We start from the raw sequence: 16,123 nt of genomic DNA on the forward strand, positions 1-16,123 counted from the left end.
CTGATGCTGCTTGGCCTGCTGTGTTCATCCAGCTCTACACCTTGTTATCTCTGCCCTTTATAGTTGCTTTTGTTTTTGAAGTTACTTTGTCATGTGCACCCTTTCTCACAGAGATCTCAGCTTTTCAGTTTCATAGCTGAGTGATGTGTCTTGGCCAACCCCACAATCTAACAAATCTTTGTTTGACATCAGGAAAAATAATTTCACTTTAGTGGGTTAAACACTTTTTTTGTGTAACCTCTGACCTGCAGCTCACATGGGTGTATCCCAAAAAGCTGCACCTTCTAAACTAAGTAGAAACAGGTTTTAAGGTAACTGGTTTCTCAATCTTAGCTGTGGGAAAATAGGCACAAAATTCCAGAAGTGCACAATTAGTGCTGCAGGAATTAGTTTAAATTTGTTACTGTTCCACGTAATAATGGAATCAAACTAATATCACTACATATGGTCCATATGTTCCACTAATGCTTTCTACAGTACTATCAATGATTTTGAACCATGTCTCCAAATTCCAATAATAAACCTTTAAAGGAACTATCTTAATGAGGTTCCTGAGATTTGCCAGAGAATCTGCAGATAAAAGTACATCAGAATAATCCTCTGACAGATCAGTTTGGACCTTTTGTCAGTCTAAGCTGTTGCTGCTGTGTGCTTCAGGTTACCCACAGCTTTGATCACTTTTTTTTATAACATGATAACACATGATATAAGGCAAATGCAATAAGTTCAAACGTTCTCCATCACTATATTAATTTTGGACTGCGACAGAGAGTCATCAGCAGTACCTGCCAAACTGAAGTGGCACAGCTGTGACCTCTTTTAAAGAAATAGTTAAGAAATGTACTGACAATATTTCATTCAAATTAAAAGAATAAACAGTGTTATTTTAAGTGTGCATTCCAGCACTGCTCAAGCTGGCGTTGGTTTATGAAAGCATGCAAAGTTGATATTTTATTTTTAAAAACAGTTCTGAGGAAGGGTCACCTGACCCGAAATTTTAATTCTGATTTTTTTCTTCACAGATCTTGCCAGATCTGCTGAGCTTTTCCAGCAACTTTTATTTTTGTTCTTGATATTTAATATTAAAATGTGTGATTGCATCTCTTGTGCCTAAAGTTGCACTGAAATAAATCCATCTTCTTTCTATGCTTTCCTTTACCCACAAATAAAAAACAAGTTGAACAAACAATTCTTTCATGAGGACAGTTGCCCTATAAGATTAATGTCATTGGTTTTTCTAACCATAGACATACAGATTAAAGGGGTAATGTAAGGAGTACACAGAGATAGGCAGTTGTTCTTCTGTTCATTTTTTTTTTTGTTTAGGAATCTCTGCTGTTTGTAAAATTTGGATGGATCTATGGGATTTCTTCCTGTGGTCCCTGAAACGTCTAAAAATAACAGCAAGCAAAGACCACTGAGTCTATCAGTCCTTATTTATTTTATCATTTACATTGGTTAGTTTGTGGATATTTTTTGCAAAAAGTAGATGATCACTGCTGTGCAGCTATTTGATAAAAGGTCAAGGACCAAAAAGGCCAAGCATCCCATTTGAAGTTCATCCCTGACTAACGTAATTCTTTCGTTGGAGTTTTAAAAACTATTTTATGTTTCCGAAGTATTTTTTTGCCTCTACAGGCCCACCCAATTGCTGATGCTATTTAATTATTTTCCTCCAAGCCACATACCATTCTGACTTGGAATTATATCACTTTGTCTTCACTGTTGCCAGGTCAACATCTGGAACTCTCTTTAACAGCACACTACAGTGGTTCAAGGCAGCTTACCACCAACTTTTCAATTGCAACAAGGGATGAGCAATGCCCACGTCCCAATGAACAAATAAGAATAAAATGAATGGCAGTTTCCTAGACAGTTGCAGAATTTATTAAGGTGTTTAATCATCAATTTTATGAAAATCCCTGTGCAAAGTTTTTTTGAAGTGTTTTAAGAAAGTATTTTTAGATTTATCAAAATGTTTAACACTTTTTTTATTGGCATTAAGATGAAGAAGGAAAGCAAGTGTACAGTAAATATGTGTATGCTGAGTGGAGCTATGCTCATGATATAAAATTTATTGCACTATGCTGAAAAATATAATTTTGTGAGTTTAATAATATTTCTTATCTTTGCCAGATTTGGAAGAGATCTGGAGCTTGGTTTTACAAGGGTTTGCCAAAATACATTCTGCCGTTGAAAAGCACTGCAAGAAACAGTGAGCTTCAATTACGACCTATTCAGATGGAGCACGGGCAAAGTATTATTGTCAACCGATCATACAGTTGGGCTAAAGGAAGAGGTTGGTGCTTTACCCTCTTTTTGCATAGATTTTTGTGCCTCTTCCATATAACCCACCTTTGTTCCAGAACTTTCTCCTGTGCCCCAAAAAGAGTAACATTGTTCATCAATTGTACAGCCATACATTGACCTATTTAATCCATTAACATACAATGCATAACAAAATCATGTGACAAATGTCTCTTTTAAGAGCTTGCAACTAAACACTTAAGCCTTTAAGCTCCCTCAGAAGGCCCCCATATATCATTGGTTCCAAGATGGATCATATGTTTATGTGTTTCTCCACTTTTTCTGTCTGTTGTTACCTTGGCACCTGGCAAGCAACATGCTATTCAGGATTCCAAGTTATGACTACAGAAAAGTCACCCAACAATGGAATCCGTAACCACTATCGTTCTTTTATTCTCGTAATTTTCTTACCTCTGACCCCTCCATGTTGTCTATTGCTCCATGATACAGGCATCTTTCTGAAAGTCACCTTTATCTTAGAGAAATCAGTATATGCCTTAAAATTCCAATACCTTTAAATTCCACCCCTACTTCCTCCTCACTCCACGTTCAAAAAGCTACTAATCCTGGAACCACAATGGTCTGAGAGTTCATAAATTCTATTTAAATGAAGTTGACTCCACAAAATCATAGTATGTGCTAAAGACTAGCTGCGAGCATTCGGCATGTTGTGGGAGTCATGCCGAATCAAAGACTTGATGGGAACATCTACAGCATTTTGTAAATGTAAAATCAATGCTTCATATTAATGTCAAGCGTAGCACACTGTCAAGTATACTTAAACAAATTACTGATAGAGAGCTATTAGTCCCATTTGATTTTCTCTATTGCATTCTGACATAAATAACTCTACTGATGTAATTTCAGAGAGCAATCAAGTAAAAATAATTTTAGTTTTCCTTCTGGTCCAGTCTCCTTAAAAGAGCAGGTTCCTTACCACAGTGACTTGACGGATAATGCCTAGTTTTGGTGCTGAAATCCACAAAAGAATTCTGTTCAAACATCTAATAACAAGGTTTAACATTGGTGTGGTGTACTCTGCTTAAGGGATAGAATGTGTGTTTACACCCATACTCACTTAAATTTTGAATTTCTGTACTGTTTCCACGTGTAAGTCTTATCCAGAGTGAGATACAGCATGAGTGTATATATAGTTCGGAGAATTTGGAGGCAGTGTAGGAATTTGGTGCAGCGGGGAAGGGGTGCTTTTTGGTTGCTTCTTTTTTTGGCTCATAGTTTGTAAAGTTTGTTTTAACAGGACAAATTGGGGCCCAGCACAAAAGAGTGGTTTCACAGGTAAAGCATAAGTTCATTGGTGATAGCTACTAATTTGACTATCTACTATAGATTACTTTTGGATTGAGGTTAATTAGGGAAATATTTACAGGCAGCTAACTAAAAGACCGTACAATTTTTTAAAAGAATCAAATTAAGGACTAAGTAATCAAAATAGAAATGCTGGGCTAGGTGACATGTTGTAACTGCATGATGTGGGAACAGTGGACCCCATTGTGACTCATAGTGACCATATCTGTAACAAGTGTTAGTTGCTTGAGGAACTTTGGCTCAGAATTAATCAGCTGGAGACTGAGCTTTGAACACTGCGACACATCAGGGAGGGGGACAGTTACCTGAACACTGTGTTTCAGGAGGCAGTCACACCCCTTAGATTAATTACCTCATTCAGTTAGTGGTCAAGGACTGGAAGGAGTCACTACCAGTGAGGCAGGTAGAGGGTTCCAGGAGGGAGAGGTGAAGGAGTGTTAGTCCTTGAGCCAATCTAACAGGTTTGAGATTCTTACTCCGTGTGAATGAGCGCGGGGTCTGTAGGGAGGATGAACAAACTGACCATAGCACCATATTACAGGAAACCATTCAAAAGGGTGGGAGAAAGGAAAAATTTGTCCGATGGGACGAATTGGATAGGGCTTTAAACAGGGGCAGGGTTTAAATGCATGGAAATTTATGGAGCAAGTTCAAAGGGGTGGAGGGCTCAGCAGACGTTATTAAAGTTTCCAGAAGAAGTAATAGGGCAGAGTGTATGAAAAGGGTCAAGAATCTAACTTCAGGCAAAGCAGATGAGAGGACAGTTATGAGAAGGGGTGTAGTCAATACAGGACTGAGGGCGTTGTATTTAAATACACGCAGTATACAAAACAAGGTAAATGAGCTTGTAGTGCAGAATAAAATCGGCAGGTATGATGTTGTGGGTATTACAGAGATGTGGTTGCAAAGGGGATCAGGGATGGGAATAAAATATCCAAGCATTACGTCCTATTGAAAAGACAGGCATATGGGCAGAGGGGGCAGGGTTGCCTTGTTAGAAAGAAATGAAACTAAATTGATAGCAAGAAGTGATATAGAGTCAGAAGGCATAGAATCTGTGTGGGTAGAGTTGAGGAACTACAAAAGACAAAAGACCCTGATGGGAGTTGTGTGCAAGCCTCCTAGGTGTAGTCAGGATGTGGAGAAGAAAATAAATCAGGAGATAGAAAAGGCATTTAAGAAAAGCAGTATTACAGTAATCAGAAGGAACTTCAAAATGCAGGTGGACTGGGAAAATCAGTCTCGGACCTCAAGAAAAGAAATTTGTGGAACGTCCATGAGGTGGTTTTTCAGAGCAGCTTGTGTAGAGCCCATGAGAGAACAGGCAATTCTGGATTTGGTAATGTGTAATGAGGCAGACTTGCTTAGGGAGCTTTAGATGAAGGAACCCCTGGGGACAATGACCATAATATGATCAAATTCACTCTACAGTTTGGGAGGGAGAATATTGAATCAAATTTAATGATATTACAATTGAATAAAGTTAACTACAAAGACATGAGGGTGGAGCTGGCCAGAGAAGATTTGAAGGGGAGCCTAACAGGGAAGACAGTGGAACAGCAGTGGTAGGGGTTTCTGGGGGTAATTTGGGAGGCATGGCAGAAATTCATCTCAAGGAAGAAGAAATATACTGAGGGGAGGATGAGACAACCATGGCTGACAAGAGAAGTCAGGGAAAGCATAAAAATAAAAGAAAAATCATACTGTGTAGTGAGGATGATTGGGAAATCTTTAAAAGCCAGCAGAGGATAAATAAAATATGCAATAAGGAGGAAGAAGATGAAATATGGGAGTAAGCTAGTTAGTAATATAAGAGAAGATTGCAAGAGTTTTTTTTAGATATCTACAAGGTAAGGAAGAGGCAAGAGTAGACGTTGGACTGCTGGAAAATGAGACTGGCGAAGTAGCAGGGGAGAACAAAGAAATGGTGGTGGGACTGAATATGTACTTTGCATCAGTTTTCACAGTGGAAGACACCAGCAGCATACCAGAACCTGAAGAAAGTCAGAAAGCAGAGCTGAGTGTAGTGGCCATCACTAAGGAGAAGGTGCTGGAGAAGCTGAAAGGTCTGAAGGTGGATAAATCACCCAGAACAGATGTACCACACCCAGACTTCTGAAGGAGATAGCTGAGGAGATTGTAGAGACATTGGTGATGATCTTTCAGGAATCACAAGTCAGGAAGGGTTCCAATGGGCTGGAAAATGGCTAATGTAACACAGGAGGCAGGAAACTATAGGTTGGATAGCCTGACCTCGGTCATTGATAAAATTTCAGAGTCCTTTATTAAGGATGAAGTTGTATACGTGAATAGTTGTGGTCCCAACCCGGATCTTTTGAGAACTCCGCTAGTCACTGGCTGCCATCCAGAAAAAGACCCCTTTATCCCTACTCTCTGCTATCTGCTAGTCAGTCAGTCCTCTATCCATGTCTGTACCTTGCCCCTAACACTATTGGCTCTTATTATTTAGCAGCCTCCTGCACGGTGTCTTGTCAAAGACCTTCTCGGAATCCAAATGTAATTGCATGTACCGGCTTTCCTTTGTCTAACTTTTGATGAGATTGTGGAGTAATTGGAACTGCATGGGTAAAATAGAGCTGAGCCAGCATGGCTTTCTCAAGGAGAGGGTCATGCCTGACAAATCTGTTAGAATTCTTTGAGGAGGTAATGAGCAAGTTAAGCTAAGGAGAGTCAGTGGACATGATTATATTAGCCATGTTATGGCAGAGAAGACTTGATTGGCTGAATGGCCTAATTCTGCTCCTATATCTTCTGGTCTTATGGGCAAGAACAGATTTGGGTTCTCATGCTTGCAGTTGAGGTTTTGGAAACATGAGAAGTGTTGTCTTGGGTGAGGTGTGACACATTTGCTAGCACTAGTGGAACTGTCTCTTAGACCAAACTTCTGTGGCAAATTTTGTTTGAAGTGAAATTTTGCTATGAAACTCCTTGAGGTATTTTGCTGTATTAAAGACATTAAAAAAATGAAATTGCTGTAGTAGAAGTTGGATAAGTGAGAAGAGGATTGTGAAAAGAAAGACGGCGTAAACTTTTCTTGGTGTTGTTTATGCTTAAGCGCTATCCCTTTGAGCTTCTGATAGCTTAATATAGTTTTCGCCTCATACAATGAACTAGTGGTCTCTGTTTGAAATAAAGACAAACAGGATTTCTATATGCAGTAGATGCTTAAATGAAACATATTAAGGAGTGATTTTCTGGTGCAATTTGTGGACTAATTTGTATGCAGGGGACAAAAGTGCCTTTGAAAGGAACACAAATTCTGAAAGCCTCAAAAGGCATCTCAAGCTAGCAGAACCAAGGTTAATGGATTCAAGGATTAAGAATAAATTGACAAAATTAATGGAGAGGAAATCCCACGTGCAGGTTTGAGGTCATACCTCCCAGTTCTGGCTGTTCCAGTCCTACATTTGACAATGAGCAGTTGTTCTGATAGCAGATGACCCAGTCCTACATCTGACTCGAATGAGAATGGAGATCAGAACTTAGAAGAGCACCTTTTACATAGCATGTATGATTTAGATATTGGAATGAAACTCCAGCCTGCTTCAAATGGGTAGACCGGCAAGATCCACTAGAACTCTTACCAAGTATAAGTGACCAGAGATCTGGGAGCTGCCTGTCTTTGATTCTGATCTGACCATGGAAAAAATAAAATCATGCATATTAGAAGCAGGAGAATTAGCCTGAAACTGAGCAGTTTGTTTTTAGTGTACGATAGGAACCATGCTGGGTAAGATGTTGAGTTAATTGTAAGATAATTGAAATATAATTTTAATTGCTTTATATATATTACAAGATTTTCTGGTATCAGGAGCTCCAATGCACTGAACTTAAATTGCTGGTGCACCTTGGGACTCAAGAGAAACCTTGACTTGTCAAATTGCCCTGAGAATTCAAACATCCAATGGATTGATTTGTGCAGCCTGGGACTCTCCAATTACAATGTCAATTGCGCTGATCTCCGTGACGGAGTCTTAGGCTAGATATATGTTACTTAAATACTTGGCCTAGAATCATCATATTGTTTCATCTCTGTTGTAATTCAGTGATGGATAGCTCAACTCAACTTACCATCTCCTACTCCCACTCCTATATTTCCCACAATTTCAATTGCCCCTGCGACCCAGACTAGAGGGCCTGGATGAAAAATTACAGAAAACTAAATGTGCGGTGATCTCTACAGCAATAATGTGTGAAGAATTGCCATCGGTGAGAAGATCTGGCCTGTTGTATTTTAAATATTTTTCAGCATTTAATATATTAATGCCTTAGGGGGGATGGAAATTCACCTATTCTGCACATTATGTAAGTTAATGCATGCAACAAACAACATAAAATGAGAATATCACACTGAATAATTTGGTTAATGACTTTGAGGATAATTCCCAGTGTTAGATGCAGGATTTATTGAAGATAATAGAAGTTGATATTATGTTTACATGCTGTGTTATTGATTGGTTAGTGTTGCAATCTAAGCATAAGGAAAAATGCTGTAAAATTGAAAAGTTATTTTTAATCAATGGACTCATCCTTCTGAGTAGTTGATAAATTGAGTCAAGTTAATAACTACAATAGAGTGAGCCCTTTTTGTTAAAATAATTTTATCAGATCCAGTCCATTTAGGTACTGTAGCAATGCAGTGGAAATATGAGAAATCCAATGCCTTGTAATCTTTCAAAGTCATTATATTGCTCTTTGATTGCAACTATGAAGTTAAATTGTGGTAGTGTAATCCAATTTTTAAACAATATAGACCTCAGAACAGTGCAAATTCTGGATTTAGGAGACCTGATAGATCAATCTTATAAGTTGTTTAATTCATGACATACAGAAATTTGGTTGGAGGCACTTTCTGTTAGTAGAAGCTTCTGATATAAAGTTCAATTGCAGCAACTGGTGGTAAGAATTACTCTGGTCTCCATAAGAAGTAATGCTGTAAATATATTAGTGAAAGCCATATCAGCAATGATCGAATGGTGGAGCAGACTTGATGGGCTGAATGGCCTATTTCTGCTCCTGTGTCTTATGGTCTTATTGGAAAGTGTCCTCGGTTTTAACTTTCTTGTGAAGTGATAAAACTTTCTACAAAAAGGAGAAAGTCACCTATATGTTTTACTTGTTACATGTTGTAACTAGAGAAATTCTTACTCTCTGATAATCTACAGTAAATATATTTGTTGGATCACAGAACTTGTAGAACAGATAGAGGTAATTTAAATTTACTGGTGCTAACAATTCAATCAATAGTACAAGTTCTAATTCTGATTCATTGCTTTTTCTCAATATCCTTCAGCCTATTATAATAAACCAGAAAATACTGGAAATATGCAGGAGGTAAGGCAGTGTCTGTGGAGAGTGAAACCAAACTAATGTTTTAGGTTGATTGCTTTCATCTGAAGTGCAGACAGTTAAAAATGTAAATGGAATGTCTCTAATAGGATTGGAAACAGGGATTAAATCATTTCATCTCTATCACTGAAATGTCCTCTTGTCCTTTTCCCACGTGTCCCCAGTTAATGCTCACTTAAGGGTCTTATTGCATTGGTGCTATGCTGGGTGCCTGGAACTCTGGCCCTGTAAGTGTTTTTAGCTGGATTCTGCAATCCAACGCATTCAGCAGTTGACTTAGAGACCCTGCATTGAAAAGGTTGGGGCTGGGTTAGGTTTGGTGACTGTTGAGAACCATCCTGTGTCCTTGCTGGTGACATCCTCCCTCTGGGTCTTGATGTTGCTGAGCAATGCATATCTCAGAGGCCAGAATCTCTCAGGACCATGGCATTTCACCTCTGATATTTTGATCCTGAGGAATTCTTGCTAGTGCCCAGTTAATTGCCTGATTTACAGTTAATTCAGTGGGCCTTCTCAATTGGAGGTATTGCTGTCATCGGTTCTCCAGCCAACACATAAGATTCCTTTGGCTTTCATTAAATGTGATCATTGCCTCCATTTCTTTCTCTGTTTGTTCCACCTGACATAATGAGTATTTTCAGCATTTTTTGCTTTTATTTCAGAAACTGCAATATTATGTCTTTGTATCAGTCCTTAATTTCTTTCTTGTTTACTAATGCCTGTTTCTTTTTAAAATATAGCCTCTATTTTAATAGCCCACTTGTATCAAGGCATTTCATGTTCTATTAATCCTCTCTAATTGAAAATAGCTTTCAACTTCCTACTTTATCCTTCTGATTATGATCCTTAGGCTATTTCATCATACCAAGTGCCAGAAAGATGGGGACAATTTTCATCTCACCCACTCATACTCTCCACTGAAATGAGTGGAGTGTAAGATTAGCCAAGGTGTCAATGCAATGTTTCATCTCTTCACAAGGGTTTACCACCCAGCTGGTTAAGTATTTCACTGCTTAATTTTTAAATATTTTTGTTAGATCCATGCTGTGTATTCTTTGTTTCAATGAAACTAAAATTGCTGATTTTTGACATCTTCCTGGATAACTATGACTTCTCATTCCTGTTATACTTATAAAGACTGAGCTGTAAACCAGTTCTAATACCCTATATATGATAAAGTGAACATAATAGGACAGATTTCTTCATCTGTATTGCTCAAATCTAACAATACTTTCCCACCTCCATATTTAGTTTTACAATGTTTTTCCCGCTTCCATTTAGATATGCCAGGTAAGGCCAATTTGATGATCCCAATTTATCCTTGAGACATCTATGTGGCTTGTTTAGCCATTTTGGAAACCAATTAAGAGCCCATCCCATTGTTGTGCGCTCTTTAGAGTATCGTTTTTACATTTCACACTTTAATGATATCACTTCCTTTCACCAATTTTTTTTTATCAATAATTGATTTTTAGCATTTGTGGAGCTCTGCCATCCATGTACCTAATTTACAAGGCAAACTTTTCATGCTTCTCATTTTTTCATTGTGCCCTCAAACTTGACAATATTAGCAAACCGTGGCATCATTTCTTCTAGCCTTATGTCCAATTCTTTAGTTTAAATGGAAGTCAACAGAATTTCTAATTTTGAAGAATGGAGCATGGCAGAATCTTGTAGTTCACCAAGATCTTACATTTTGCTTTCTGTCTCTGGCCATCTCTGTAATCATGTTTCTTAATATTTGCAACCCATTTCTCAAGTGACCCATTGTCAAAATGCCTTCCAAAAATCCGTACAGACGACATTTACCATGTTTTAGTTATCTGTATCCTGAATTCTAAAAAGTTATTTTTAATGTGAAGAACTCTTTTTACCCACATAGATGAGAATGATGTGTGCAATTGGTTTATAATAATTTCTCAAAATATGTAACACAACAGATGATATGTTCAGAAAATGATCTCCCAAGTATCAATGAAATAACCAGATTATCTTATTTTGGTAGTAGTTAAGTGTCAGGTGACCAGTAGAACGCTCTTTTTGCTGTTCTTAGACTGCTAGCAGATATCTTGTAAGAGTACATTTTAGTGTTTAACATATCATCCAACACGTAGTACCACTGCTTTCACAGCTATATATCAACAGCTGGGTAACTTTTGTAACAATATTATGGCTTTAAGAGGTGTATTTTGTCCTTTTTTTTAATGAAGACTTGATTGAGACAGAGGTACTGTGCAGTCTGCTCAAAGCCAATAAAGTAAACAGCTTGTGAGGCCTTGAGTATTTTTTTAAAGTTAGAATGATAGAAGCAGTCTGAATGGATGGAGTCAAGTTCCCCCAGAACCAGGATTTTTAGTTTTAGCTTTCTGCAGTTGATGGAATCTTGAAGCTGGATGTGGAAGCTTTTATTCCTCTCTCTGTTACAGCTAAAAGTTGGGGTTCTTTTCCTGCTGCTAGAATTGCATGTGAGACAATCTGTTTTACTGAATTTGCCATTGCCAAAGGAGTTACAGTTGAGCCAATTATTTTTCTTTTTATTTTGTCTGTGTTGTAACTGTAGTGTAAAAATAAGGTGTGATTTGCTTAGAGTTGAGTAGTTTGACCAATTGAATTGCACCTGGAATGCAACACCTTACACTTACCTTTGAAATAAGAAAAAATTAGGGTCTAGGCTATCTCAATATAATTTGAAGGGGTTTGATCTGGTCCATAACACTTTTCTTATTTCCTTAGAGTAGCATTTTAGCTCACGCTGTTTGACTCAGGTGTGAGTGCCCCCAACTGCTCCAAGGATAGTCTCAAATGGAATGATATAAACTTAGAATGCTTCTGGTGAGACTCTTGTTTAAGATTAAAATCATGACTCTTGTCAAGGGAATGAACATTGTTTATTTAAGCAATCTATGTATTTAAGCAATTTTGAGAGTCTAGGTCAGTTGCTGCTTGAACACTAGATGGAGAACAGATCTCTAGGTTGAGTCAGCAGCCTGCCTTGGACCTTCATCTCTCTTTCCAAGTTTCTATTTAGAAAGAAATCGGCACTGTACCTGCAGTAAAGGTCAAAATTGGACTCAGTGCATTGAGGAGATTAGTTTTTGACACTCTCCTCTGGGAAGTTGTAATTCGCACTTAATACATCTGGATTTTACCAAAGCTTTTAATTTATAACCTATCTCCTCCCTGTCCAATCATCCTTATTTTCCTGAGAGAGAGAGAGAGAAAAAGTGAGTATGAAGTAGCAAAGTGATTCTCTCTCACTTTGAATATTTTTGTCGATAAGCTCTATCTTTGCCTTCACGTTGAAGGTTTTTTCCTGTGGGGTTTGTTTCAACATTTTGAATTTGAAAATCAGATTGGCTTACCTCAATAAGGGATGAGAGTAAAAAGGGAATGTAGTAAATCATACAAAACCTCACTGTATTGGACTTAAGAGGGGTAAAGCAATCCTAATTTAAATTCACCACCCTCCCCCTTTGTCAGTGATATTCTCACAACTTATCCAGCATCTAGTTCAAGGCCAAGGAATAAAGGGTGATAAATGAAGATGCAAGAAAGGGGACCTACAGATGTTAACTTAAGTCTGAAATGAAATCCTTGTGCTGCCCAGCATCGAGCCTACACTCTGGTTTATGAAGTTGAGGCAATGCTGCATTAGAAATTGGTCATAATGTTATTCTCCATCTACTGCATGGTGCCATCATTGTAGTAGTAGGGTGAAATTTAGGTGATTGCTTTAAACAGCCACTTTATTCAGTCAGATTATTGCCCAAGCAGCAGAACTAAACATCTGTTCCCATGTCTTTTGATTGTGTTTGTTGCAATGATCTGTTTGCATTTACATGGATTTTGTGGTGTGGTGCATTGTATTGTCATGTATAGCATTTTTTTTTTCTGTGATTTTCTTTTCTGCGATATCTGTGTCAGAAGTACCTAGATGAATGAAATGCATACAGTGTGTTTTGCTTTTCTTTAATCTGATTTAGATGGTTTCAGCCTGTCTGTCTGAGGGTAATGCACACAGACTCCTTTGTTTCAATGTATTTATTTGTGTCTGTGTGTATCTCTATTTATGTTCCATTCATTTTTTGTTCTTGTGCATCACCTTTGTTTTTCTGTGCAGTGTGATAGCTGGCTCACTTTGGAAGAGTGGTTGCCTTTGGCAAATTCCTGACATGTAAATCACAGCAAGTATTGCAGCTTGCCAAACGCTTGTCCTGGTGATCAAGCAGCTTCTTCAAAACATTATCCCTGCATGCTCCACGGCCACCATCTCCTCAACCTTTCATTCACACAACACAGCAACATGGCAAATCACTATCCTCACCACACCATCATGCCTGCTCTCAAGTTAACTCGGACACCACGTCAGCACTTTAATATTTTCCTTTGGAGTTCGAACACCCTTGACTTGCATGATTCTGGGATCTACACTGGTGTGATGGAGGACCACAGTCAGCCCAACTGTACTGCCACAGTCAAGCAGTTCGTCCTCTTCAAGTCGAGGGTTTGTCCTTGGTCACTCAGGCAATTCGTTCTAACAGAGTCCAGGAATCCGTGCACTTACAGACTTGGGGTTGGTGGGCCCTGGTCAGTCCCTGGGGCTTTGTCAGTAATGGTCATGGAGCTTATTGGGGCTGACCATAGAATACTGGGAAAGCTGGTAACTCAAGTCTGGGATGGGCTTCATTGCCCTGTGTTGCCGAGGGAATGGCGATAATGATAAACAGCTGTTGTAGATTGTAGGGTGAGACATAGTGAATGGGAAGGGATTGGGAACTTCCAAAGCAGGGTTTCAAACACATCCGAGTAACTGTGGCTTCTACATGGAGAGCGTACAGGGTGATCTAAGGCTATGGAAATTTCCAGTCCTGGGTTCTAGCGGTGGAAATGCGATATCATTGCTATCATAGATATATGGGATAGGGAGGCTCAGGCCAGGCAGCTCAGTATTCTTGAGTATAGCAGCTACAGGTGAGCCGGGGGTTGGTGCACTATTATTCAAGAAGTCAATTACTGCAGCAAGGAGGGATAATAGCTTAGGATATTTCTCAAATTAGTAGAACTTAAGAACTAAAAGAGGCAGTCACTTTGCTGGGATGTGTGTAGACCTCCAAACACATTGCAAAAGTCAATTGCTTAAATTTCTAAATTCTGAACTTACAAGTCCTTTTAGCGTTCAATACAAAAACCAAGAGGACAGTTTTCCTTGATTTGCTATTTGTGGCAACACTTTGTACGTTTTCTATACGAGTGTTTACAATAACCCACAAATACAGACAAGAGAAAATATCTTCCCAGTTGAAAGAATGAGCAGTGCATATTTGTGGATGAAGTATAAGGGAGGTCTTTTACTTCCACTTGTGAAGTAGCTTCAGTTTTTGTTTTGCTTGTTTAGATATGAGTATTTTCATTGCACTAGTATTGGAGCTCACAGGATACAACATCTTATCCTCAGTGAGTTATACCTAGCACTATATCTAAGAGCAAGACAACGTTTATTAAGCAAACACTATAATAATATTTGAAATGTTCTATTAAGTTACATTATAAAATTTATTTTTTATTCACTCATGGGCCGTAAGCATTGCTGGCTGGTCAGCATTTATTGCCCGTCCCTAGATGCCGTTGACAAGGTGGTGGGGAGCTGTCTTCTTGAACTGTTGCAGACTCTGTGCTGTAGGTAGAGCCACAATGTCAGTAGGGAGGGAATTTCAGGATTTTTACTCAGTGACAGTAATGGTGAGTGGCTTAAAGTGAACTTGCAGGTGGTGGTGTTCCCATGTATCTGCTACCTTGTCCTTCTGAATGGAAGTGATTGTGGGCTTGGAAGGTGCTGTTTAAGGATATTTGGTGATTTTCTGCTGTGCGTCTTGTAAATAGTGCACGCTACTATTACTGAACTTCGGTGGTAGAGGGAGTGGATGCTTGTGGATGTAGTACTAATCAAGCAAACTGCTTTGTCCTGGATGTTGCCAAGTTAAGGGCTGTCACTATCACCTCACCTGTAGAATTCAGTTCTTTTGTCCATATTTGTACCAAGCTTGCAATAAGGTCAGGAGCTGAGTGTCTCTGACAGTGAAGGTAGGTCAAAGTGGGGCATCACTGAACAGGTTCTTGCTAAGCAGGTATTGCATGTCGTTGACACCTTCCATCACTTTACTGATGATCAAGTGTAGACTGATGGGTGGTAAATGGCCATGTTGGATTTGGCCTGCTTTGTGTGCAGAATATATCTGGGCAATTTTCCACACTATCCGGTAAAGGCCAGTTTTGTAACAGTACTGGAAGAGCTTGGCTAGGCCATTGGCAAGCTCTAGAGCACAAACATTCAGTTCTATTGCCAGAATCTTGTCAGGGCCCATAGCCTTTGCAATATCCAGTACTTCCAGCTGTTTCTCAACATCATGTGGAGTGAATCAAATTGGTTGAAGACTGGCCCTTATGATGCTGGGGACCACTGAAGAAGTTGGATCATCCACTTGGCACTTCTGTCTGAAGATTGCTGTGAATGTTTCAACCTTATCTTTTGCAGTGATGTTGCTATGCTGTTCCGTCACTGAGTTTGGAGAGATTTGTGGAGATGCCTCCTCTAAATCTAAATCTAATTGTCCACCATAATTCATGATTGAATCTGGCAGGACTGCAGAGCTTAGATCTGATCGGTTGGTTGTGGGCTTACTTAGCTCTGTCTATTACTCACCATTTACGCTGTTTGCCACGTAAGTAGCTTCACCAGGTTGATGCCTCATTTTGGTTATGTCTGGTCCTGCTCCTGGCATGGCCCCCTGCACCCTCCATTGAACCATGGATGATCCCCTGCCTTGCTGGTAATGGTTGAACGAGGGATATGCTGGGCCATAAAGTTGCAGATCGTGTTGCAGCATGATTCTGCTGCTGTTGATGGCTCACAGCGCCTCATAGAGGCCCAGTCTTCAGTTGCTAGATCTGTTCGAAGTCTATTACTTTACACAGTCCAACTTAAAGATGTAACTTGTACTGTTGGAATGCAGCATATTTCAACTGGTAGTGTGTTGAATGGCACTGTAGTCCAGTTGAACTAATTTGTGTTGGGCATTAATCCAATCTAATATTAAGAACACTGTGCACGCAAATCTGTATC

At 39.1% G+C, this 16,123-nt stretch overlaps 1 protein-coding gene across 7 annotated transcripts in view; it reads left to right on the plus strand.

Annotated features, from left to right (window-relative positions):
• Positions 1-16,123, plus strand: part of LOC109936781 (rab effector Noc2) — a 251,067-nt gene that overhangs the window by 210,965 nt on the left and 23,979 nt on the right. For all 7 annotated transcript variants that reach the window (XM_048612714.1, XM_048612711.1, XM_048612716.1 and 4 more), the window contains one exon: positions 2,137-2,299. In XM_048612714.1, the coding sequence (XP_048468671.1) occupies positions 2,137-2,299 (163 nt within the window). The remainder of the gene's footprint in view (positions 1-2,136; positions 2,300-16,123) is intronic.

The sequence above is a fragment of the Rhincodon typus genome, chromosome 26 (genome assembly GCF_021869965.1).
Source record: "Rhincodon typus isolate 14 chromosome 26, sRhiTyp1.1, whole genome shotgun sequence".
Lineage (NCBI taxonomy): Eukaryota > Metazoa > Chordata > Chondrichthyes > Orectolobiformes > Rhincodontidae > Rhincodon > Rhincodon typus.